This window comes from Sebastes umbrosus, chromosome 8 (genome assembly GCF_015220745.1).
Source record: "Sebastes umbrosus isolate fSebUmb1 chromosome 8, fSebUmb1.pri, whole genome shotgun sequence".
Classification (NCBI taxonomy): domain Eukaryota; kingdom Metazoa; phylum Chordata; class Actinopteri; order Perciformes; family Sebastidae; genus Sebastes; species Sebastes umbrosus.
Window position 1 is genome coordinate 24,811,732 of NC_051276.1, and position 25,055 is coordinate 24,836,786.

The following is a 25,055-nucleotide window of genomic DNA, read 5'->3' on the forward strand; positions in this document are numbered from 1 at the left end:
TTTTTTTTCAGACTTTTTTTCAGATATTTTTTTCAGACTTTTTTTGTCCGACATTTTTCAGATATTTTTTTTCAGAGTTTTTTTTTCAGATATCTTTTTTCAGACTTTTTTTCCGACATTTTTCAGATATTTTTTTTAAGATATTTTTCAGATATTATTTTTCAGACTTTTTTTCAGACTTTTTTTTCAGATATCTTTCTTCAGACTTTTTTTGTCCGACATTTTTCAGATATTTTTTTTCAGACATTTTTCAGATATGATTTTCCGGACATTTTTTTAGACCTTATTTTTTTCAGACTTTTTTTTCAGACTTTTTTTCAGACTTTTTTTTCAGATATTATTTTCAGACTTTTTTTTCCGACATTTTTCCGATATTTTTTTTCAGACTTTTTTTCAGAAATTTTTCAGATATGATTTTCTGGACATTTTTTTAGATCTTATTTTTTTTCAGACTTTTTTATCAGATATTTTTTTTCAGACTGTTTTTGTCCGACATTTTTCAGATATTTTTTTCAGACTTTTTTTTCAGACTTTTTTCAGACTTTTTTTTCAGACTTTTTTTCAGACTTTTTTTTCAGATATTTTTTTTCAAACTTTTTTTGTCCGACATTTTTTCAGATATTTTTTTTCAGAGTTTTTTTTCAGATATCTTTTTTCAGACTTTTTTTCAGATATTTTTTTAAGACATTTTTCAGATATTTTTTTTCAGACTTTTTTTCAGACTTTTTTTCAGACTTTTTTTGTCCGACATTTTTCAGATATTTTTTTTCAGAGTTTTTTTTCAGATATCTTTTTTCAGACTTTTTTTCCGACATTTTTCAGATATTTTTTTTAAGATATTTTTCAGATATTATTTTTCAGACTTTTTTTCAGACTTTTTTTTCAGATATCTTTCTTCAGACTTTTTTTGTCCGACATTTTTCAGATATTTTTTTTCAGACATTTTTCAGATATGATTTTCCGGACATTTTTTTTAGATCTTATTTTTTTCAGACTTTTTTTTCAGACTTTTTTTCAGACTTTTTTTTCAGATATTATTTTCAGACTTTTTTTTCCGACATTTTTCCGATATTTTTTTTCAGACTTTTTTTCAGAAATTTTTCAGATATGATTTTCTGGACATTTTTTTAGATCTTATTTTTTTTCAGACTTTTTTATCAGATATTTTTTTTCAGACTGTTTTTGTCCGACATTTTTCAGATATTTTTTTCAGACTTTTTTTCAGACTTTTTTCAGACTTTTTTTTCAGACTTTTTTTCAGACTTTTTTTTCAGATATTTTTTTTCAAACTTTTTTTGTCCGACATTTTTCAGATATTTTTTTTCAGACTTTTTTTTCAGATATCTTTTTTCAGACTTTTTTTCAGATATTTTTTTAAGACATTTTTCAGATATTTTTTTTCAGACTTTTTTTCAGACTTTTTTTCAGACTTTTTTTGTCCGACATTTTTCAGATATTTTTTTTCAGACTTTTTTTCAGATATCTTTTTTCAGACTTTTTTTGTCCGACATTTTTCAGATATTTTTTTTAAGACATTTTTCAGATATTATTTTTAAGACATTTTTCAGATATTATTTTTCAGACTTTTTTTGTCCGACATTTTTCAGATATTTTGTTTCAGACTTTTTTTCAGACATTTTTCAGATATGATTTTCTGGACATTTTTTTAGATCTTATTTTTTTTCAGATATTTTTTTCAGACTTTTTTTGTCCGACATTTTTCAGATATTTTTTTTCAGACTTTTTTTCAGACTTTTTTTTCAGATATCTTTTTTCAAACTTTTTTTGTCCGACATTTTTCAGATATTTTTTTTCAGACTTTTTTTTCAGATATCTTTTTTCAGACTTTTTTTGTCCGACATTTTTCAGATATTTTTTTTCAGACTTTTTTTCAGACATTTTTCAGATATTTTTTTAAGACATTTTTCAGATATTATTTTTCAGACTTTTTTTCAGACTTTTTTTTCAGATATCTTTTTTCAGACTTTTTTTGTCCGACATTTTTCAGATATTTTTTTTCAGACATTTTTCAGATATGATTTTCCGGACATTTTTTTAGATCTTATTTTTTTTCAGACTTTTTTTCAGATATTTTTTTTAAGATATTTTTCAGATATTATTTTTCAGACTTTTTTTCAGACTTTTTTTTCAGATATCTTTTTTCAGACTTTTTTTGTCCGACATTTTTTTTCAGACTTTTTTTCAGACATTTTTCAGATATGATTTTCCGGACATTTTTTTTAGATCTTATTTTTTTCAGACTTTTTTTTCAGACTTTTTTTCAGACTTTTTTTTCAGACTTTTTTTGTCCGACATTTTTCAGATATTTTTTTTCAGACTTTTTTTCAGACATTTTTCAGATATGATTTTCTGGACATTTTTTTAGATCTTTTTTTTTTTCAGACTTTTTTTCAGACTTTTTTTTCAGACTTTTTTTGTCCGACATTTTTCAGATATTTTTTTTCAGACTTTTTTTGTCCGACATTTTTCAGATATTTTTTTTCAGACTTTTTTTTCAGACTTTTTTTCAGATATTTTTTTTCAGAGATTTTTCAGATATGATTTTCCGGACAATTTTTTAGATCTTATTTTTTTTCAGGCTTTTTTTCAGACTTTTTGTCCGACATTTTTCAGATATTTTTTTTCAAACATTTTTCAGATATGATTTTCCGGACATTTTTTTAGATCTTACTTTTTTTCAGACTTTTTTTTCAGATATTTTTTTTCAGACTTTTTTTGTCCGACATTTTTCAGATATTTTTGTTTCGGACATTTTTCAGATATTTTTTTTAAGACATTTTTCAGATATTTTTTTTCAGACTTTTTTTTCCAGACTTTTTTTCAGATATTTTTTTTCAGAGATTTTTCAGATATGATTTTCCGGACAATTTTTTAGATCTTATTTTTTTTCAGACTTTTTTTCAGACTTTTTGTCCGACATTTTTCAGATATTTTTTTTCAAACATTTTTCAGATATGATTTTCCGGACATTTTTTTAGATCTTACTTTTTTTCAGACTTTTTTTTCAGATATTTTTTTTCAGACTTTTTTTGTCCGACATTTTTCAGATATTTTTTTTCAGACTTTTTTTCAGACATTTTTCAGATATTTTTTTTAAGACATTTTTCAGATATTATTTTGCAGACTTTTTTTCAAACTTTTTTTTCAGATATCTTTTTTCAGACTTTTTTTCAAACTTTTTTTTCAGATATCTTTTTTCAGACTTTTTTTGTCCGACATTTTTCAGATATTTTTGTTTCGGACATTTTTCAGATATTTATTTTAAGACATTTTTCAGATATTTTTTTTCAGACTTTTTTTGTCCGACATTTTTCAGATATTTTTTTTCAGACTTTTTTTCAGACATTTTTCAGATATGATTTTCTGGACATTTTTTTAGATCTTATTTTTTTTCAGACTTTTTTTTTCCGGACATTTTTCAGATATTTTTTTGTCCGACATTTTTCAGATAAATGTATAAATAGCCTCACCCAGACTCTGCCTCCAGCGGCCCCCAGGTAAATTGAGTTTGAGACCACTGCTTTAAGGTATTATGTCCCATAATTGCAATTATATTCTTTAACTTCAACATCAATGTTTTGTGTGTTTATTCAAAATGTTTCAAGTGTTACAGAACAGTGCCGAGTCACCTCATTATGACTACAGTGATGTCATCGCAAGGTGAAGTCTATGACAAAATCTCACTTTCATTGAAGAAGAGAGACATTTTCAGATGGTTTGGAGCCGCTTCTGAATTTCTGCACTGCAATCTGACACACACTCAAAGATTAACTTTTCTTTCACACCTTTATATCACAGCTGCTTCCTACTCTTTGCTTCCATGTTAGCAAACACCAGCTAACCTGCCTTAAGTGTCCCTTTACATCTGACTTCATACTGACAGAGTAAAATAGGAAACACACAGGAAGCCTGCAGTGTACACATTGACTACTGACTACTGTGAGTAGATTTGTTTGTTTATGGCCTTGGTTTGAAGCAAATAACATGGCTAATAATTATTAATGATTACTTTAAATCAATTATAATCCATCATTATTGATATATATTTATAAATACTGAGTTTCAAATTCAGTATTGAGTTGATCGACTTAACCCCAACATTGTAATGTTACAGGGACGATTTGGACCTTTAAAGCCCCCCTCCAGTGTATTTTGGCATTTGTATGATATTTCCTATTTATTTGAGTCATTTCCTGACTAAGTTGATTAGCCACACTGTTTACAAAACAAATGATTAAATGATTTATTAATCAATGTTTGTCAAACCAAACCGCTGTATGTGTAGGGTCAGGTGTTGTCATGGATCTGTACTAATATAAGATCAGTCTGTGCTGATGATAAACTAGGAAAAAAAAGTTTGGAAACTTGTGTTTGGTGGATTATCTCTCTGTTGTTACAATGTTAATTGGCATTGTATTTTACATCGTTGGAAAGCCTGATTATTTACCTTCACAATGATGTCCAACTTGTGAGGATCATGCATTTGTGGGATGAGCAGCACAGCTGATTATGTGGGGAGCGCCCAAGAAAAATTTGCCAAAATGCTCTGCCAATGGCAAACAGTGTATCCCTTCTTTTTCCCAGTTTATTTAGCTACATATTGAGCTAATTATCTAACGTTAGCTTCACTATAATACACGTGACAGACTAGGGATGTCAAGGTATCAGAAATCTATGCAACCAAAGTACGGGGTTCTCATAACGTCACACCTGAAGGAGAGCCCCAGCCGTCCTCTGGCGAACTGATCATTGATTCACTAGAAAGCATTAAGTTTACTCACCGCGCTCATCTGCTAGTGTTATTCCAGCAGACAGCAGACAGCAACACAGAGACAGGAGCTCCGGAGCTGTTAACTCAAGTCTAATAACACCCGACATGTTAAAGTACAACAAGAAGACCCGTATCCTCCCGTCACCTGCAGCTCTCTGACACAACGGGAATTGGCGTGTATCCTCCAGCACTGGAGTCCAGGGTCTTTTATAGTTTACTTCACTCTAGTAGTCACTGAAGTTTTTACCGACACGCCTCCTTTTGGACGCCGCACACTAACGTGCAGGCTAAACCAATGGCACACTTTCCTACAAAAAAACTACCCTATGGCTTCTCTCTTTTTCCTCTTCTCTCGCTCCCCCTTCTTCTTCTTTCTCTCTCTCTCTGAAGAAAAAGTGATTCAGTTTTGAGTAAAAACCGGAAGAATGTAAATGACTCATAGCCTCTCTCTCTCTCTCTCTCTCTCTCTCATATACAAAATTGCACATTGGTCTCACCGTCACTTAACAAGTAAAGTTTATGCCCTTGTATTTTATGTTTTCTTTGTTAATTGTCATCTGTCTGTTTTATTTGTATCTCCCTCTCTTCATACCAGACACCCTCATCCCATACATGTTTTATATCATATCACACACACATTCCATTCACCACTGTCCACACACACACAAATAAGCACAAAACATAATGTTGCACACTTGGACACAAAGTGACTTCCAGGCAGTGCATGAGTTTAAAATAAATCTTTACTTCTTCTCTGGAAACACAGAAACACAGCACATTAGCATTTAGACGTTTCTGTCAGATAACACTGCCTGAAATTACAGTTAATTAATATATCAGTTAACATTAATATACTTTTTTATTGAGGACATGATGAGATGTATACACAGCAGACAGCAGATGATAACAAGACCCATTCAGCCACTTGCCTATTTTACCAGCATCTGGCTCGTGGTGGGTGCATATAGCATTTCTTCACAGTCAGGATTGCACTTGGCAGATTCCGGCTTGGCAAACATAAACTTTTAAACTTTTCTAAAACAAATTCACTCAAACACAAAAGTAACATTTAAAGTTATTAAATATTCACACTCTAAAACATTTAGCTGTTAGCTTTAAGAGTTAGCTCAGAGTTACCTTTATAATAACTAAAGCCAGTGTGATTATATCTGCTGCCAGTTCTTTACTGTTATTTAACTGGGAAATTCCTAACAGTGCTCAGAGTTTCAAATATTTGAAACTAAATAAAATAATATACAATTGCATAAAGTGCATCTAGAAACTGTTTGTTTCTTCTTTCCCTGCTGACCTGCTGTGGAGATCCCTGATGGTGCCTCTGTTGTGCACTGTATAATGATGTAATGTATTTTGTCATACCAGTTGTTGCTGTCATGATTCAATGTTGTCTTGTTATGTGTTTGTATTCTTTATCAGACTAAAGTCCTGATGCTCAACCTTTAATGAATTTAGAGGTAGAGAAAACCATATCAACCGTTATTGCCTCATTTCACAAGCTGCATGTTTTTGCTGATGTTTTAAGGCACTACGTGATTAATACAAGTTACATTAATATTATTGTAATGAAAGCCTGAGATCTGTTGGCGTAACAGGTCGCCAGAATATTCAGAGCTCCTGTTTGGTTTGATCGTCTGAGCTTTTGGAACGAAATAATTGGCTCAATATGATCTTTTAAAAAACTCATCTCATTGTTTGCATGTCACTCTGTTGGTTGAGGTTCTATGTACCTTGTTCATTTAGGTGTTATAGTATCTTTAACAACAGTCCAGTGTGACAGAGTGAAAATTCAAACAAGTCACAATATGATATAAAAACAGCATAATAAAACAGCGAGGCAACCCCTAATAAACCCTTTAGAATATAAATACAATACTGCACTAAAAAATGTCCAGAAAGAAGGCCCAGCAGGGAATCTTTGGTCATAAAGCTCCATCTAGTGGCGTGATTGGATAAGGATTAAGTGGCTTCACATGAACACTTTGTCTTCACATGAACACTTTGTCTTCTCATGAGAACCTGCAGCAAAAAAAGAAAAGAATATATATATATTACATGAAGTCACATTTCTTTATCATATGCACAATATTTACAACAGAGCAGTATTTGGCTATATTTAGCTATACATTATCCTGCTTATTACACGGCTACTTCCTTAAGAAATCAATACTTTGACTCAAAAATGGTCCTCCGGAGGCCGACATTACAACTGCGCCCCTAGCAACGGTCTGTTATACATAGCAACATTAAATGATCAATAATCCCTCCAAAATACCACATTAAGACACCAAGACCTTGAGGAACACCATAGGAAAAGCCATGCTGTGATTTTTGGATCAAAAACTTTTGACATTTGGAGATTTCTGCTAGAATTGCATTGTTCTGTGATTGGATGGCAAGCAGTCCTGTTGTGTAAACTGCTCAGAAACCCCCTTATTGTCAATCTAGCTAGGAAAGTAATCTATCCTCTGAATGCTCTAGGTCTCTAGTTTGTGGTTGTAAAGTTTCATGAGGCTGTGATTATCCTAGAGGTCACCACAGGTCATTTTATACAGTGAGGTCAAGTTTAAAGAAAATGGTCTCACTACAATGAAATGTCTACCATGGGGACTAACATCATCACACATGAATACAGTTGGGCTGATTGGATCCACAAGAGTCTCAGCTTTACAGTGATACCCAATTTATGTAATTCAAGACTGTTTAGGGACCCCAGCATGCAGAAATATTCAAACACACCATTTTAGAATAGGAGACAATAACACATTTATACTGCATGCAAAAAACTGCATGTGATTATCATAAAGTGGGCATGTCTGTAAAGGGGAGACTCGTGGGTATCCATAGAACCCATTTTCATTCACATATCTAGAAGTCAGAGGTCAAGGGACCCTTTTGAAAATGGCCATGAGAGTTTTTCCTCGCCAAAATTTTGGCCAACTTTGGAGCGTTATTTAACTTTCTTCAGGAGCAAGCTAGTATGACATGATTGGTACCAATGGATTCCTTAGATTTTCATATGATATCTGTACCTCTTAAAACTGAACCTGCTACAGCCTCTGAAAGACGGTAAAGTCAGTCAGGATCACGCGGGTCTCAGAGGGTTAATAGCTCATACTGTATTAGTTTCAGCAAAATTTCTGCTCATTGAAAACATATTCCACATACTGTATCTGTGTTCTCTGAGAAGTTGTGAATAAAGTTGTAATATCTGGAGGAAAAACTTGTAATATTACGAGAGTCCGGACCTCAGTGACCCCTTAGCTGGCTACGGCCATGTCTCAGTGGTGGTAATGAGGGAGGGGCGGATTTATCCTGCTGGTCCGCGGTCTGAACCAAAGACCTCCCGCCCACGAGCTCGCTTCTCTAAGGTCCTGACTGAGCCGTCGGACAGTTTGGGGCCATCGGTGAGCGTCTGTCGGTCTAGTTTTTGCAGTGTGTTCCGCACCGTCGGCTCTAGTCTGCCCGTGTCGGAGGTGTTTTGGCTGATTCAGCACGTTGAATCGGCGGCGGAGCCCGTCGTTGAGAGAATTCAATCTGATTGGCGGTTCAGTTTAAACGAATCAGTGCACGAGGAGAGAAACGGACACGAGGAAAGCAAGCCAAAGAGTAAAGTCACACAGAAGACTCTTCTCATTTTTCATCATCTCATCTGATCATTCCAACACACGGATATTTTGACATGAGACATGAACATCTGGAATAAAGCTAAGTGGTGAGTGAGAGTGGTGTCGAAACGTCGCTTTGTTTCATGTACGTATCATAACAAAGGCTTGTATATCCGCCGTTCTCAGCCTTCCTGTTTCCCTTTTTGAATGATGAATACAGACTACCGCCGCCTGCTGGTGTGGAGAGTTATTTCCTCTCACGCAGGCGCAGAACGTACATGCTAACTGGGGTCGGCTGTAGTCTTTGCGGTGTGTTCGAGTGCAACCTGTTGGCCGAGACAAAGGTGATGTGAGGCGACGCAGCAGTTGCCGCTTGTCGGGTTGGTGTGTCTGTGACTTCACCTTTAGGCCACCACTGCTTTTTAAACATCAGAACGAGAACCAGAGGCCTCATAAAGAAATGAAGTCTCAGTGGATTTTTTTACGACTGTAAATAGTAACATGATAAATCTTTTATCTGAGAAGACTACCGATTCTTGACATGAGGTGGTTGCTGTTAAGTATCTGTTATGTTGATGTCTGCACATTATAGATGTTAAAACAATCTATTATATAAACTTACCTTCATAACGGTTTATTGTGATGAACTTAGAACTGCAACAATGATGAGAGCTCCCAAAACCAATCCACTAATCCATCCTGTGACCTCCCCTTTGCAGGATGTGTCCTCAAACAGTTTCTCTGGAACACATTACAAAAACCAAGTGTGACTCTCAGAATGTAACTGTATTTTAATTGTAGTTATAACCTACCTATGAAGATTAAAATGACATTTAAGAACATCTAAAATTATCTGCAGATAAAAACACTGGGATGAGTCTCACCAGGAACAGTGAAGTTAGCCTCAAACATGTGGCCGATGTCCTTCTGTTTGGCTACACAGCAGAAGCGGTTGGTCGCGGTCCGGTTCACAATGATTTGGAGGGTGACGTCGTAGCGGTGTCTTCTCTCTGAAACCCATGGCTCATCAGTAGGAAGGACATTTCCATCACTGTCCTGCCACTGTAGCTTCGGCTGTGGGAACGCACCTCGAACGTCACAATTCAGCTGCACCCCAGCATTCGTGACATCGACGATGGAGATGTAGGGCTCTGCCGCCCCTGTGAACAGAGTTAAGAATAAATTATAAACGACTGTTACAGCATCGCATGTGTGCCGACCCGCTACATTTATACGCTTACAAAGTTACAAATAGTCCCTTTAATGGACAGATCTGTAAAAAGAATCACACTAAAGCACCACTTTAGATCTGGTGTTTACAGAGATGTGCTCACAAGTTTCTTGGAAATAAGTCATTCAGCATGAAAAAAGCATAAAAAATGACTAACCGACTAAATTAATCTTAGTCGACTGAGACCAAAACGACCGATTATGTCTAGTTCACACTACACAACTTTAGCCCTGATTTTGAGCTCCCCGACAAAAACCCAGACCAGAGAAAAATCAACGTTGGCTTCTTATTAACACGGTGTGTTTCCGTGTAACGTATCGGCGGATGCCTCTCTCATTCAGCAGCCTTGTTATGTCTGTATAACGTTACACTACGTTGTCTCTCATCCCGTCATCTAGCGTTTTTTTCTTTCTCACTGCGGACGGCCAGCAGCTCACGCACCTCGATGTCTCGCCACACATCCACACACGTATCTCTCTGCTCCCACAAAAAGGAAGAAGGCGTGGTCATGCATCATCAGTTACACTGTGCATGTGTTATACCCTGTGGTCTTAATGCTCAGGCTGATCGGAATTCTTAAAAAAAATCCTGAATTCGGATCAACATCGGACCGCCACCAAAATCTAATGAATTGTTCATTGCGCCACACTTTACCCCACCAAAAAATGTAATTCAAATCCATTACGAACTTTTGGAGTAATCTTGATAACAGACAGACAGACAGACAGAAATACAAATAAACAAACACACAAACCAACGCCGGTGAAAACAATACCTCCTTCCATAATGAAGGTTATTAATAAGCATCAAAATGAGTGCTCATTGCAATGTGCTTTACAAGGCAGACATACAAATAATAAAGGATAGACTCCAATGCCAGATACACGCACATTTCCACGTTTACAAACAAATATAAATAAATCCCAACGTGGTCTGAGAACTACCAGTAGCCTACAGATCGGATCTAACAGGAGGTAACTTTTTCTGTGACTTCCTGTAAATTCAGTGAAGGCTGCAGGAAACTGCTGGAAACTGTCCGACTTGACCGCAGCTTTTCATCAGCGCCCCCTGCTGCTGCCGCCTGATCTCGTCTACTTTCCAGGCGAGGCGCAGTTCATCTCCAACGAGCCTAATAGGAACTTACTCTATGTGACGCAACACGGACCAAAGTTGTTGTTGCACTTAGAGGAATAAATAGTAAAAAGATTGTGGAAACAGGCTGTTTTGTGAACACGTGCCAACAACAACAACATCAGCAATGCGTCTCACGTATGGTATCCCGTCATTTACCGTGTATTTCTTGCGTGTGTTTCTGTGACAAAATGTAGTTTGGCCGGTCGGTCATGTAGTGTGAAATTAGCTTAAGTCGACTAACCAACTAAAGAAATCTTAGTCGGCTTGACACCAAAACGACCGATTAGTCGACTAATCGACTGAGAGGTGGCAGCCCTATAAAAAACCCGTAATCAAAAAATGCAACACAGATTCACACAATACAAGAAATGCAAAGCAGTAAAATGCAGAATATTCATGTTAATAGAAATATGCACTACAGGCAGTTGTGCTGCATTATTTGGCACCAACTGAAACCTGCAGAGCAGGATACAGTGCACACTATAAAATGGGATGCAATGATTGTGACCCACAATGCTCAACCTTAAAAGGATGGATAAGGATAAATCTGTTGTTTGGATGATGTCACTGATTTGCAACACAGACCAAGTATCCTGGAAGTGGAATCCCTCCTCTGTTGCTCTTCCTGAGGTTTCTTCCATTTTTTCCCAGTTAAAGGGTTTTTTTTGGTGGGGAGCTTTTCCTCATCCAATGAGAGGGTCGCACTGTAAAGGACAGAGGGTGTCGTATCCTGTACAGATCGTAAAGCCCCCTGAGGCAAATTTGTGATTTGTGATTTTGGGCTATACAAATAAAATTGACTTGACGGATCTCATCGCTGATCTGTGTGCTAAAACTTTGTCGCTCTGCGTCTGGTTATCATTCACAAAACGCTGACAATACCGTCAAAGTGCTTCATCAGGGTGACGAACAACCCCTTAAGCTCAGATACTACATCCGCGTTTAGTGGTCAGTCAGAAAATGCAGATGTAGATCAGTGACATCATCAATATCATGAAAAATGAAATTAAAAATGAAAATATGAAAATATATTTCATCATGTATACACGAGGGAGACAAAGCTTTAGCACACACGTTGTCAGTGACTCACCATCAGTTTCCCCGTATTTGTTCTTCAAAGTTGAGAACTGTGGATCACAATCTAAAAGGAAAAACAATATTTTTTACACTGTGACTGTGTGGTATCATCAACATCGAATGCAGGGAACAAAAGCTGAAAGTACGACTAAAAAGGATTTTCTAATAATAATCGACTATTTCCCAGTGATTTTCGAATAGTATTTTTTTCTTGGACTGCACGTCCCTAATTCGGACTAGACGAACGGACTATGACTGGTGAAAGCGCCCTTAGACACAAACACATGGGAAAATAAGGTCCATGTTGAAAAATAACAAAGTTAGCCTTTAATACTTCATTACACATCCTACAGTGTCTGTTAAATCGTCTAAGACATGTCTGTTTTCAACCAATCAACCAATTACAGAAAGCAAAACCTGTTGTAGTGTTGATACGGGCGTGTGACTGTTGTTTTAAGACAAAGATTTAGAACTTATCCTTTAAAGCTGAAGTAGGCGAGATTGGAGCAAATATGATAAAAAAAGTTATTTTTATAAAGCGGTCGCTATATAGTGACAGTAGTACATGTAACAGGTAACTTGAAAAAAATCATGTGCCTCTGTGTCCTCCGGTGCTCCTAACGGCAACTGCAAGATGTCACAGACCGGAGGAAAACAACCAATAATAGCTGATCTGAGGTCTGCTGTCAAGCTGCCGTCTATGAGAGCCGGCTGTCAATCACTCGCGAACTCCGACCAAACGGTCAAACTAGGCAGCGCTGATCAAACATGAATTAATATTATGCTACATTAATGCCTATTTCTCGCCTCAAATGTTTTCAGAATCATCTTGTAGCGCACGGTTTAGCTGTAAAATGAGAAAGTTTGTGACGCCGCCGCCATTGTGAAATCTGGTGAAGGAACGCCAAGTACCGGTCACATGACCGGAGCACAGCCAATAGGAACGCTCTCTCTCTGAAATGACCTGTGATTAGTCAAAGTCTCCCGTCACAGGCTAGATTTTCTAAAGCCTGAAAACAGAGCCATGAGGAGGTGTAGGGGTCTAGTTTTCTCTCAGAACACTTGAATTACAATATGCTGAAAGGTTATTATGGAATTTTTGCCCAATGATGCCAAAAATATTCTGCCTACTGCCACTTTAACTGTTTTATGAGAGCACTCACCAACAACAACAAGCTCAACGTAGAGGGTCTGACTTGGCTCAAGACGTGGAAAATGACACTTGTAGTTTCCACGGTCGGTCACCCTCGTATTTCTGATGATTATGGAGGCGTTGCCGTACTTCAGTTGATCTTGAAAATGTGAGACTCGACCTTTGAACGTCTCGCTCTGACCTCCTCGGCCATTGTTGTAATGAATGCCTGCATCATACAGGAACACCTCGCGTTCATCCTGCTGACCATCTTTCGTCCAGTCAAACAACTTTGACTGAATGTTCTCCTTGGTGCTGAGGGAACAGGGTAAGATGACATCACTTCCTTCTGCTGCAACCACTTTGACGACACCTGAAAGAAGAAACATATATTAATCATTATGTTTAAATAGAGAAAGTTAGAGTTAAAGCAGAAAACACATTTGCATGCCACCTCAATTACTCTGAAACACTAGTTTATAAGCATGTGAGTTTGTCAGATTATTTATGGATATTTGTCATGCTGATATAATTTAAGTATATTTAAGCTAACATGTATAAAATACCTGATGAGACACTTTAAGAGAGATGTTTTGTTTTTTGACAACTTTTAGACTGAGGGTTCAGAAGATCAGACTATTCTTCTATCACATGTTCGAATATCACAAATTATTTCCAATGGAAAAGGTTTTCTTTGTCCTGGAGAAAAGTATATAACCTGTGAAATGTCTTCCTTCGAGGAGACACACTGCAAATGTCCCCACTGTGGGACTAATAAAGGAATATCTTATCTTATTCCTCTCTGACTTCTGGTGTCTTCTTTTAAAGGTATTATGTCCCATAATTGCAATTATATTCTTTAACTTCAACATCAATGTTTTGTTTGTTTATTCAAAATGTTTCAAGTGTTACAAAACAGTGCCGAGTCACCTCATTATGACTACAGTGATGTCATCGCAAGGTGAAGTCTATGATCTCTCCTACATCACTTACCTAAATCTACATTTATAAACCTTTCAATGGCACACTGAAAGCAAAATCTCACTTTCACTGAAGAAGAGACATTTTCAGATGGTTTGGAGCCGCTTCTGAATTGCTGCACTGCAATCTGACACACACTCAAAGATTAACTTTTCTTTCACACCTTTACATCCCAGCTGCTTCCTACTCTTTGCTTCCATGTTAGCAAACACCAGATCTGGAGTGTCCCTTTACATCTGACTTCATACTGACAGAGTAAAATAGGAAACACACAGGAAGCCTGCAGTGTACACATTGACTACTGACTACTGTGAGTAGATTTGATTGTTTATGGCCTTGGTTTGAAGCAAATAACATGGCTAATAATTATTAATGATTACTTTAAATCAATTATAATCCATCATTATTGATATATATTTATAAATACTGAGTTTCAAATTCAGTATTGAGTTGATCGACTTAACCCCAACATTGTAATGTTACAGGGACGATTTGGACCTTTAAAGCCCCCCTCCAGTGTATTTTGGCATTTGTATGATATTTCCTATTTATTTGAGTCATTTCCTGACTAAGTTGATTAGCCACACTGTTTACAAAACAAATGATTAAATGATTTATTAATCAATGTTTGTCAAACCAAACCGCTGTATGTGTAGGGTCAGGTGTTGTCATGGCTCTGTACTAATATAAGATCAGTCTGTGCTGATGATAAGCTAGGAAAAAAAAGTTTGGAAACTTGTGTTTGGTGGATTATTTCTCTGTTGTTACAATGTTAATTGGCATTGTATTTTACATCGTTGGAAAGCCTGATTATTTACCTTCACAATGATGTCCAACTTGTGAGGATCATGCATTTGTGGGATGAGCAGCACAGCTGATTATGTGGGGAGAAAGATTGGCCAAAATGCTCTGCCAATGGCAAACAGTGTATCCCTTCTTTTTCCCAGTTTATTTAGCTATAGATCGAGCTAATTATCTAACGTTAGCTTCACTATAATACACGTGACAGACTAGGGATGTCAAGGTATCAGAAATCTATGCAACCAAAGTACGGGGTTCTCATAACGTCACACCTGAAGGAGAGCCCCAGCCGTCCTCTGGCGAACTGATCATTGATTCACTAGAAAGCATTAAGTTTACTCACCGCGCTCATCTGCTAGTGTTATTCCAGCAGACAGCAGACAGCAACACAGAGACAGGAGCTCCGGAGCTGTTAACTCAAGTCTAATAACACCCGACATGTTAAAGTACAACAAGAAGACCCGTATCCTCCCGTCACCTGCAGCTCGCTGACACAACTCTAGTAGACACTGAAGTTTTTACCGACACGCCTCTATTGGATATCGTTCATTGATTGGACGCCGCGCCAGGTCATTTGTAGTGGGGCTGATGTAGAGGGGGGGCTTGAGAGTTTTTCACTGCTGCGTCATTGTGGGTTGTGATAGTGGTAGGTGGCGGGGGGACAGCTGGGGGAGGATTGGGAGGGTGGGGGGTTGTAGTTGTTCTGTAGGAGTCTCTACAATCTATTTTCTGTGTTGTGGCTCCACCACGATGGCCGACAGTTGTCTTGCCATCTCTTCTTTCATCTGTGCTATTTCTTTCCTCATGATGTTTTGTGTTTCCCTGAGTTCAGTGGTGAGGACCTGTTTGTCCCTCTGCAGGCTAGCCACCTGTTCCCTCAGCTTCTGGGTAGCAGTCTCCAGCTGGTGCTTCTCCTGGCAGAGCTGTTCTCGGAGGTCAGGGTGTGATGTGGTGCTGGTATAGGAGCACACCTGTTCTCTCAGCTCAGTGAGCTCCACTTCAAACAGAGCCAGTCTCTCTCTCAGCTGGTTGACAGTGTGGTGGTCTGGGTTCTGGTTGTCAAAGCCAGGCAGAGGGGACGATAGAATGGTGTTGTGGGCCTGGGTTTCTGCTGTTGGGGTGCCTGTGGTAATGGGGGAGCTCACAGTGCTGCTCTTATTCTTTTTTAATTCTGCCATTTTTGTCAGAGTGGGGAAGTCCTGTGTAAATGAGCCCAGGGTGGTTTCATTACCCTGCACCATTACTGTACCATTCTGGTAAAGGTTCACAGTCATCAGTTTTCCCTCTTGGTCTTTGTCTTCATCCTCAAATATCTGGATTTGCCTCCCCTTGCAGATCCCTCTCCTTGTGGTGAAGCTGTAGTGCTTCAAAGCCTCCACCATCATCCCGGTCCCCAAGAAGCCAAGGATCACAGGTCTTCAGGATTACAGACCCGTCGCCCTGACCTCTGTGATTATGAAGACCTTTGAACGCCTTGTGCTCCACCACCTAAAGACTATCACCAACCCCCTGCTGGACCCACTGCAGTTCGCCTACAGAGCCAACAGATCTGTAGACGACGCAGTAAATATAGCCCTCCATTACATCCTCCAGCACCTGGACTCCCCTGGCTCCTATGCCAGGATCCTGTTTGTCGACTTCAGCTCTGCATTCAACACCATCAGCCCAGCTCTGCTACAGGACAAGCTTTCCCTGCTGGGTCCATCAGGACCTAAACCTCACGCCACAAAAATAGTTTTTTCCCAGGCAGTGGGGCTCTCCAACAGCCCATCCGCCCCCTGTGACTGTCTCTCCCTCACATACACACTACTGCCCCCCCCCCCCCCCCCCCCACCCCCCCCCCCTCCCCGCCGACACTGACTCTCCCCCTCTCTCAATATTTGCACTATCTGTTTACATCTGTTTATAGCTTATTTTGTAAATTGTACATTTTATTTTATTCTTATTTTATTCTACGTTTTTTATCTATTCTTTTGTAATTATACTGTTTGACTGCACCAACAAAGCCAAAGAAAATTCCTAGTGTATACCCCTTACACCCCTTGATTCTGATTCTGATTCTGATTTAATATGGCTGTGTGCCATGCAGTGGAGCTATTACTGACATGCCTATTAATAGTAGTAGTAATACTTTTTTGTGTGTGTGGCTGTCTGGCTCAGGGGGGCTGGCGCCCTAGCGCCCTCTATTGACCGGCCGCCACTGGTTATAACCTGTGGTAATTGTAGGTTAACTGTTGATGGTAAAGTGTTCCAGCAGCAGAAGGACCTGCAGTATCTCTGCTTCACACACCGCAGCTGAAGGAGTCTGACACTGAAAGAGGTTTATAACACCTGACAACGAACAGACCTCAAACAACTTTCTTAATTTATTAGAAACAGTTTTCTTTGATGATCTGTTATTTCACCCATTAACTTTTATTAAGGTTACAGTTAAAATCAGAGAGAGAAGGAGGGTCTGTCTTTTACACCTTTTACATCATTCATCATCATTTCCATTCAGTCACATGAGGCTGATAATTCCTCAGCGTCGGGTTTGATATGAGTTACATCATTCACATTTTCCCTGAAACATTCAGCCTAATACATCATTTCTAGTGTCAGAATATCAATAAATACTGATGTTAATAATGAATAAATAATATAAAGATATTGTGCCAGTAGAGATGGTTCCTGAGCCTTTAAGCAGGACTCAGTCCACAGTACAAATACAGACTGCAGCTGTTATTCATTTGCAGGTGTTTGATAAACAGGTAACAGGCTACAGAGAGAAAACACTGCTGCTCTAGCAGTGATAACTGTGTTTTTATTAAATCGGAAATGGGAAAGGCCATGGGCCCTGGTCCTTCTAACAAATCAGGTAAAAGAGGTGTCATTTAAGTTGATCCACAGATTCTATCCAGTGAAACATTTCTTACAGAAGTTAAAGAGTGACATAGATGTAAATTGCTCCTTCTGCGAATCACATCCTGAAACTTGCTCTCATTTATTCTGGTCCTGTAAATTTACATGTGAATTGTGGAAAGATGTCAACAATTTTATACTTGTTAACATTTACTCAGATTTTGCACTATACTATAGAAATATTATATTTGGTTGCTATGATTACAGTGACAAAGACAGTAATGCATTTTTTCTTATTAATTTAATTTTAATTATCGCGAAGTTCCACTTTCACAAGTGTAAATTTACCAAAAAAAAGCCTAACTTCTTTGTATTTATGAAAGAAATGGAATTATATCTGTCAACAATTTATTTCTCACAAAACAAAAAAGCAATGAAAACCATGAATGTATGCAATATCTTTAAAGTTTTTAAGTGAAATTATTGTCATAATCTCGCGTGATCTTTTTTGTTTTGTTTTTGTTTTTAATTTTATGTTGGTTTTGTTTCATTTCTGTTGTCCTTTTATGTTTGGCCAAGCTCTTTGTTTATGTTTTCGCTATGCTTCTTCTGTATGTAAATTATTTTAATGTTTTCTGCTGTTACTATGTATTTTGAAATAAAAAAACAAAAAAACAAAAAACTTCCTGGGGCTTGCTCTCCACCGACCTTCTTTTAATAGGTTTGTTCGAGATGAGCCAGGCCTGCGCAGAATCGATCACCGGCGATCGCCTCGCAATGCATGCCGGTTAGATTTGTGTCCGACTTGATGCCGACTTGCTCTGACGTCATGCACAGGTTGGCAACGATAACCTCACGAGATCGAGGCGGCCGCAGTTGCTCTCCACCAACTGCAGAACCCAGGGCATGATGGGAAACGCCTGGCGCGCGCCTGATCAAAGAGCTGATTGGCTCTTAGTTTTGACAGGAAACACCACCTGTTGTAGAAAGTCACAACTTTCTGTGTAATTGTAATAGTTAAAGGGACTGTTTGTAAGAATCAGAAATGCTTGTTAACAGCGACACCTGTGGCCGTTAAGTCAACGAACGTCAGCGTCGGGCTCGTGCTCGTGCTCGCCCTAAATAGACATGAACGAACATCGCTCAAAACAGAGAGGTGACACACGTCAGCTAAAACCACAATATCACTCTACATTTTACCTGCTTGGCAGTAATGTTAGCTGACCAGACGAAAGTCTCTCCATGAATCACTGCTGATCCTAGTGTTGGCTTTTCCTGCCTCAGCCTCCCGACCGCGGCCGGAGGGAGACACCGGAGTTTTGGTCAGAGACGATAACGTTTCTCGCTGCGGAGCCCAGTCACTTCACAAGACACGGAAAACCTCTGTTGGTCTGGAGGAGCTGCAGCAGTTATTTCTGCACAAACGTCCACTAGATTCACCAGATATTCTCAGAGCAGAGTACAGCAGAGACGCCGGCCCTGGAGACCAAAGCTACAGTCTACACCGGGTCCTCCGACTGCGGCCAACACTGTTTTGCAAGACGGACTTCACTAGATATAACTTTGCGGTTTTGGTGCTTCCGTGTAGTTTGTGTTGGAGTCTTGTCTGAACAGCATAGCCACACGCGAGCGCGCATGGGACACCGACCAGGATTGATTTATACGTGTAAGAAGTTACAAACAGTCCCTTTAAGGGCAACAGGAATAATGGAGAGAATTTAATTAGTAGTAGTATTATTATTATTTTAATTATTATTATTATTATTAATAATAATATTAATAATAATGATCACAATTTTTTATTATTTTTTTATTTTAATTTTAATTTTAAAGGGACTGTTTGTAACTTTTAAGCGTATAAATGTACTGGGTCGGGACACATGCGCGCTTGCATGTGGCTGAAATCCCCGCTCCGCTGCCTGCCTGCCTTCACTGACTCCACTGCTCGCTCCCCCTCTAGACGTGAACGCGCGCTCACTCCACACTGCAGGAGAGTTAGTTTAGCTCTGAGAATATCTAGTGAATGTACAGTGGACGTTTGTGCAGAAATAACTGCTGCAGCTCCTCCAGACCAACAGAGGTTTCCCGTGTCTTGTGAAGTGACGGAGCTCGCAGCGAGAAACGTTATCATCTCCGACCGGGTGCCAGTGCCTCCCTCCGGCCGCGCGGGGTCGCGAGGCTGAAGCAAGAAAAGCTAACACTAGGATCAGCAGTGATTCATGGAGAGACCTTCGTCTAGTCAGCTAACATTACTGCCAAGCAGGTGAAATATAGAGTGATATTGTGGTTTTAGCTGACGTGTGTCACCTCACTGTTTTGAGCCATGCTCGTTCATGTCTATGTAGAGCGAGCACAAGCGCGAGCCCGACGCTGACTTTAGTTGACTTAAAGGCCACAGGTGTTGCTGTTAACAAGCATTTCTGATTCTTACAAACAGTCCCTTTAAAGGCAACAGGAATAATGGAAAAAAATAATTATTAATATTATTATTTTAGTTATTAATACTAATAATAATAATAGTTATTATTAATAATTTTATTTTTTTCCCTGCCAATTTACTGCTCCACACTCCAGTCCAGTAGGTGGCGGTAATGCACTTATAAACTGGTTTGAAAACCGCCAATAAACCTCAAAGAAGAAGAAGAACTGTCTGACTTGACATCAGTTCATCTCCAACGAGCCTGTTAATGATGCTGTTGTAGGAACAACAACAAACAACAGCACGGTGATATCAGACCGTGCGAGCAGCGATGGTGCGGGTGAAGTCCAGGTACAATGTGCTGTTTCGTGTACCACTTGTTAACATGTTATATGTGTTCACAGTTGTTTTGTAACAGTCTCCTCTTCTTCTGTCTGCAGGTATTTACTGTGTGAAGTCAACGTGTCGGACCGGAGCCGCCTGCTGTTGCTGGATGACCGAGCTGTCGCAGCCGCAGTGAAGGCGGCGGTGGCCCGCATACACGGAGACTACGGGGCGGCTCTCTTGAGCATCAGATTCTCCGGTAAGCAGAGAGATGTTTCACCAAAACATAGTGACAGTGGAAAATACTCCATCACAAGTAAAAGTGCGAACATAGACTGCCCTCTTCTCCCGAGAAACGACAGTTGGTGTAGCTCTATTGTCGTCCGGGTGGGAACAGTAGGGATTATACACACTGCTCAGTTCCAGAGACAGACTAAAAGACAGGGGTCTGCAACCTGCAGCTCTTCAGCTCCTCTCCAGTGGCTCCCTGTGGATTTATAAAAATGGAAATGAATAACTATTTTTTGTTTACATTTTCATTTTTATTTATCATTGTTGTAGGTCTATGGTACGACGGAGTATTAGGGCCACATTGAGGAAAAATAATTAATCTGAGATTTCGAGAGTAAAGTCATAATATTATGAGGATAAAGTCGTAATATTATAAAGTATTAATTTTACGTGTTATTTTCTTTTTTTCTCGTAACGTTCTGACTTTATTCTCGCAAAATTACAACTTTTTTTCTCGTAAAGTTATGACTTTATTCTCATAATATTACAATTTTTTTCTCGTAAAGTTATGACTTTATTTTTGTAATGTTACGACTTTTTTCTCGTAAAGTTGTGATTTTATTTTTTGTAATATTACAACTTTTTCTCCTAAAGTTATGACTTTATTTTTGTAATATTACGACTTTTTTCTCGTAAAGTTACGACTTTATTTTCGTAATATTACAACGTTTTTCTCCTAAAGTTAGGACTTTATTCTCATAATATTACGACTTTTTCTCTCGTTAAGTTATGACTTTATTGTCGTTACTACAACTTTTTCTCCTAAAGTTAGGACTTTATTCTCATAATATTACGACTTTTTCTCTCGTTAAGTTATGACTTTATTGTCGTTACTACAACTTTTTCTCCTAAAGTTATGACTTAATTCTCGTAATATTACAACTTTTTTCTCCTAAAGTTAGGACTTTATTTTCATAATATTACAACGTTCTTCTCCTAAAGTTATGACTTTATTTTCATAATATTACAACGTTTTTTTCCTAAAGTTAGGACTTTATTCTCATAATATTCCGACTTTTTCTCTAGTAAAGTTATGACTTTATTCTCATATTACGACTTTTTCTCTCGTTAAGTTATGACTTTATTGTCGTTACTACAACTTTTTCTCCCAAAGTTATGACTTTATTCTCGTAATATTAAGATTTTTTTACTCGTAAAGTTATGACTTAATTCTCGTAATGTTACAACTTTTTTCTCGTAATATTATGACTTTATTCTGGATATAATAATACTCCGTCATACATTTGCACTGTGGCCCTCACTGCATTAGACTTATATACTTTATACTTAGACTATAAACTGAGTTACCTTCATCACAGTGCTCAAATGTTTTGTGGCTCCAGACATTTTGATTTTTGATTTTTTGCCTAAAATGGCTCGTTTTGATAGTAAAGGTTGCTGAACCTTGGGCTAAGATAACGAAAAGGGGGGGAAAAAAGTGTGAACATTTGGGAGAATTCTTACCCCGGGAGGAAACCGGGAGGGTTGGTAAGTATGCATTCACATTCCTAAACAGCGTAAAAACAGTCTCCAAATGAGCTGAGTGAACTAAGACACAGTAATATGATAAACTAATGTTTCATGTACTTTTTCTTGTGTTTCTTTCTTTTTAGTGAAATATCTGAACGCTCATACTGGAATAGTATTCCTGCGTTTCCCCAAAAGCTCTTACAAACTCCTCTGGTCTGCATTGCCTTTCATTACCTGTATAGAAACTCGTGGGCAGGAAATCCCATGTTTTCTGAACTGTTTGCACGTGGGAGGTAAGAAAAACATCAACACACATTTCATAATGAATCCTACATACCTTTTAACAATCTTCAATTTTCATTTAACACTAATCAAAGGCGTTTGTTTTTTCCAGGAACAATTAGAACATGTCAAAAGTTTCTGATCCGATACAATACCCAGCAGCTCCAAAGAATGCTCCCTAAATGTAAAGATGAAGGTAAGGAATTTAATTGAATGCTATCTAATGTCATTCATACATAACTCTGCAATTAAAGTCAGCAGTGGTCCGTTTATTTATTTATCTGTTCATGTGATTTTTAACTCTTCGATAATAAAATCCCAATATTAACTTTAAATGTTTACCAGTGTTGGACATGCATCTATCTTACAGGATGTATTGAAGCATTTCGCATAAGCTCCTTTTGAATTTTGTATTGCAGTCTTTAGTTACTGGAGACCACAGCATTGATGTATACAAGATGGCCTAAGAGAAATGCCATTTGACTTGTTTCTTCTCTATTTTTCATTTGCAGAAGAAAAACAACAGGTTCAGAAATCAATTCTGAACTGCTATCTAACAGGAGGAAACAAGGAAGCATTTGAAGATGAATTGGAGAGTGAGGACGATGAAGAAGAGTAACTTCACAGCATACAGTAAAAGGCAGCAGACTATTTTTGTTACTGGACTGGTAGAAAGGAAGATGAAGCATTTGAAGAAATGCATACCCAACTCTGTGGAAATATGGTTTACTGCAGCTGCTCAGCACATTTGCTACTAAAGAAAACGGACTGACGTATGATGTATGCCTGTCTTCAATAGAGGGACACATTACATGATGTTTGTCAAATAAATAATTTGGGTTGGCAGAGTGGCCTGATGGCCAGTATTGATATCTTTTAACAGCAAGTTCACCTAATGCTGTTACTGAATCGATATCTCTTTGTTGTTTTGAATAAGTGTAACCAAAAATAAAACTGCTATCACATAGCACAACATTAGACTATGGCCTGATTCTGAAAAAGAAATGTTTCAATGAAATATTTTGTATTCATACTATGTTCTGTTCTCATTTTGTTTACAAATTAAAGCATGTTTTTTGAAGATATTGTATTTGTCCTTGGTGCCCTAAAAATGAACATATCCATCCAAACATTAACAATATTGGTGGTATACAGTTGGTAAAAATAGTCAATATCAGCTGACATAGCATAACCTTTAACAATATTGGCAATAGTGTGACATACCATCTCAGGATAATATGTTTTGCTAAACTAATGATTTACCTAATCCTACTTAAAGTGGCAGTATAGGCAGTATATTTTTTGGCATTATTGGGCAAAAATTCCATAATAATCTTTCAGCATATTGTAATTCAAGTGCTCTGAGAGAAAACTAGACTTCTGCACCCCCTCTTGGCTCTGTTTTCAGGCTTTAAAAAAACGGGAGATTTTGACCAATCACAGGTCATTTCAGAGAGAGAGTGTTCCTGTTGGCTGTTCTCCAGCTGGTGGGCAGTGCTTAGTATTTCCTCAACATGGCTGCCGGCCTGATCACAAACTTTTTCATTTCACAGCTAAACAGTACACTAGAAGATGTTTCTGAAAACATTTGAGGTGAGAAATAGGCATATCAGTAACAGAATATTGATTCATACTTGATCAGCGCTGCCTAGTTTGACCGTTTGATCCGTGTTCACGAGTGATTGACAGCTGCTCAGAGACGGCAGGCTCGAGATCAGCTCTGATTGGTTGTTTTCCTCCGGTCTGTGAAATCTTGCAGATGCCATTAGGACCACTGGAGGACAGAGAGGCACATGATTTTTTTCAGATTTTCTCATGCTGTCTCATGCACTACTGTCAGGATATAGTGACCGTTTTATAAAAATAACTTTTTTTTTAATCATATTTGCTCCATTTCTACCCACTGCTGCTGTAAGACCTGAAAAGAAGCTATATTCACAGAGCCTTCCCTCTCTATTGAACAGTCTCATCCTGCATTAGAAAAGTATGCAGTTAAAACAACCAAAAGAGCTAATAGAACAATGGACAAACACTGATTTTGTCAAAAAACTGTCTAAAAGTAAGTATAATTGTCAAAACTTCAAAGAAATACATAATACAGAGAGAGAATTGTGCTAAAAGTTCTTAGAAATAACATGAAAACTCATCTCTGATGCAATATTCAAATAATCTGCTCAAAATGCATCCAAATCGCTTTGGGTTCGTTGTACAGTTTATCAGTTATTCTGTACTGTAATGCTCATAGACGACAGCTGGACAGGAGACTCCAGATCAGCTCTGATTGGTTGTTTTCCTCCGGTCTGTGAAATCCTGCACATGTCGTTAGGAGCTACTGACTACTGTCAGGATATAGTGACAGTTTATAAAAATAACTTTTTTTTTTTAAATCATATTTCCTCCATTTCTACATACTGCAGCTTTAATCGGTTTTGTTGTTTTGTTGACTACATTTCCCACAATGCTTAGCTGGGTCTTTACTACTTTCACCTGTCATTTTTCTGGATTTTCTCAATTTCTTCTTTGACATTTTTCCAAAATGTTTGTATTTTCGGACAGTCCCAAAAAAATAACTTTTTTTTTAAATCATATTTCCTCCATTTCTACCTACTGCAGCTTTAATCTGTTTCGTTGTAGCTTACATATCTTTTACGACTACA

At 37.9% G+C, this 25,055-nt stretch overlaps 3 protein-coding genes across 3 annotated transcripts in view; 1 reads left to right on the forward strand and 2 right to left on the reverse strand.

Moving 5' to 3' along the window:
• Nucleotides 1-4,948, reverse strand: part of LOC119493474 (butyrophilin-like protein 2) — a 53,657-nt gene extending 48,709 nt beyond the window's left edge. The window contains exon 1 of the mRNA XM_037778796.1: nucleotides 4,803-4,948. Within this exon, the coding sequence (XP_037634724.1) occupies nucleotides 4,803-4,899 (97 nt within the window). The 5' untranslated portion in view covers nucleotides 4,900-4,948. The remainder of the gene's footprint in view (nucleotides 1-4,802) is intronic.
• Nucleotides 4,949-5,632: 684 nt separating this feature from the next.
• On the reverse strand, nucleotides 5,633-15,295 carry LOC119493476 (putative butyrophilin subfamily 2 member A3). Its single transcript, XM_037778798.1, has 6 exons — nucleotides 15,115-15,295; nucleotides 13,021-13,362; nucleotides 11,871-11,921; nucleotides 9,300-9,575; nucleotides 9,038-9,156; nucleotides 5,633-6,826 (listed from the first exon to the last, which is right to left on the reverse strand). The coding sequence occupies exons 1-5, from the start codon at nucleotides 15,209-15,211 to the stop codon at nucleotides 9,050-9,052; spliced, it is 873 nt and encodes a 290-aa protein (XP_037634726.1). The 5' UTR covers nucleotides 15,212-15,295; the 3' UTR covers nucleotides 5,633-6,826; nucleotides 9,038-9,049.
• Nucleotides 15,296-20,244: 4,949 nt separating this feature from the next.
• pop5 (POP5 homolog, ribonuclease P/MRP subunit) lies at nucleotides 20,245-23,481 on the forward strand. Its single transcript, XM_037776635.1, has 5 exons — nucleotides 20,245-20,382; nucleotides 20,472-20,614; nucleotides 22,260-22,409; nucleotides 22,511-22,594; nucleotides 22,911-23,481. Exons 1-5 carry the CDS (start codon nucleotides 20,363-20,365, stop codon nucleotides 23,015-23,017), a joined length of 504 nt encoding a protein of 167 aa, XP_037632563.1. The 5' UTR covers nucleotides 20,245-20,362; the 3' UTR covers nucleotides 23,018-23,481.
• Nucleotides 23,482-25,055: the final 1,574 nt, after the last annotated feature.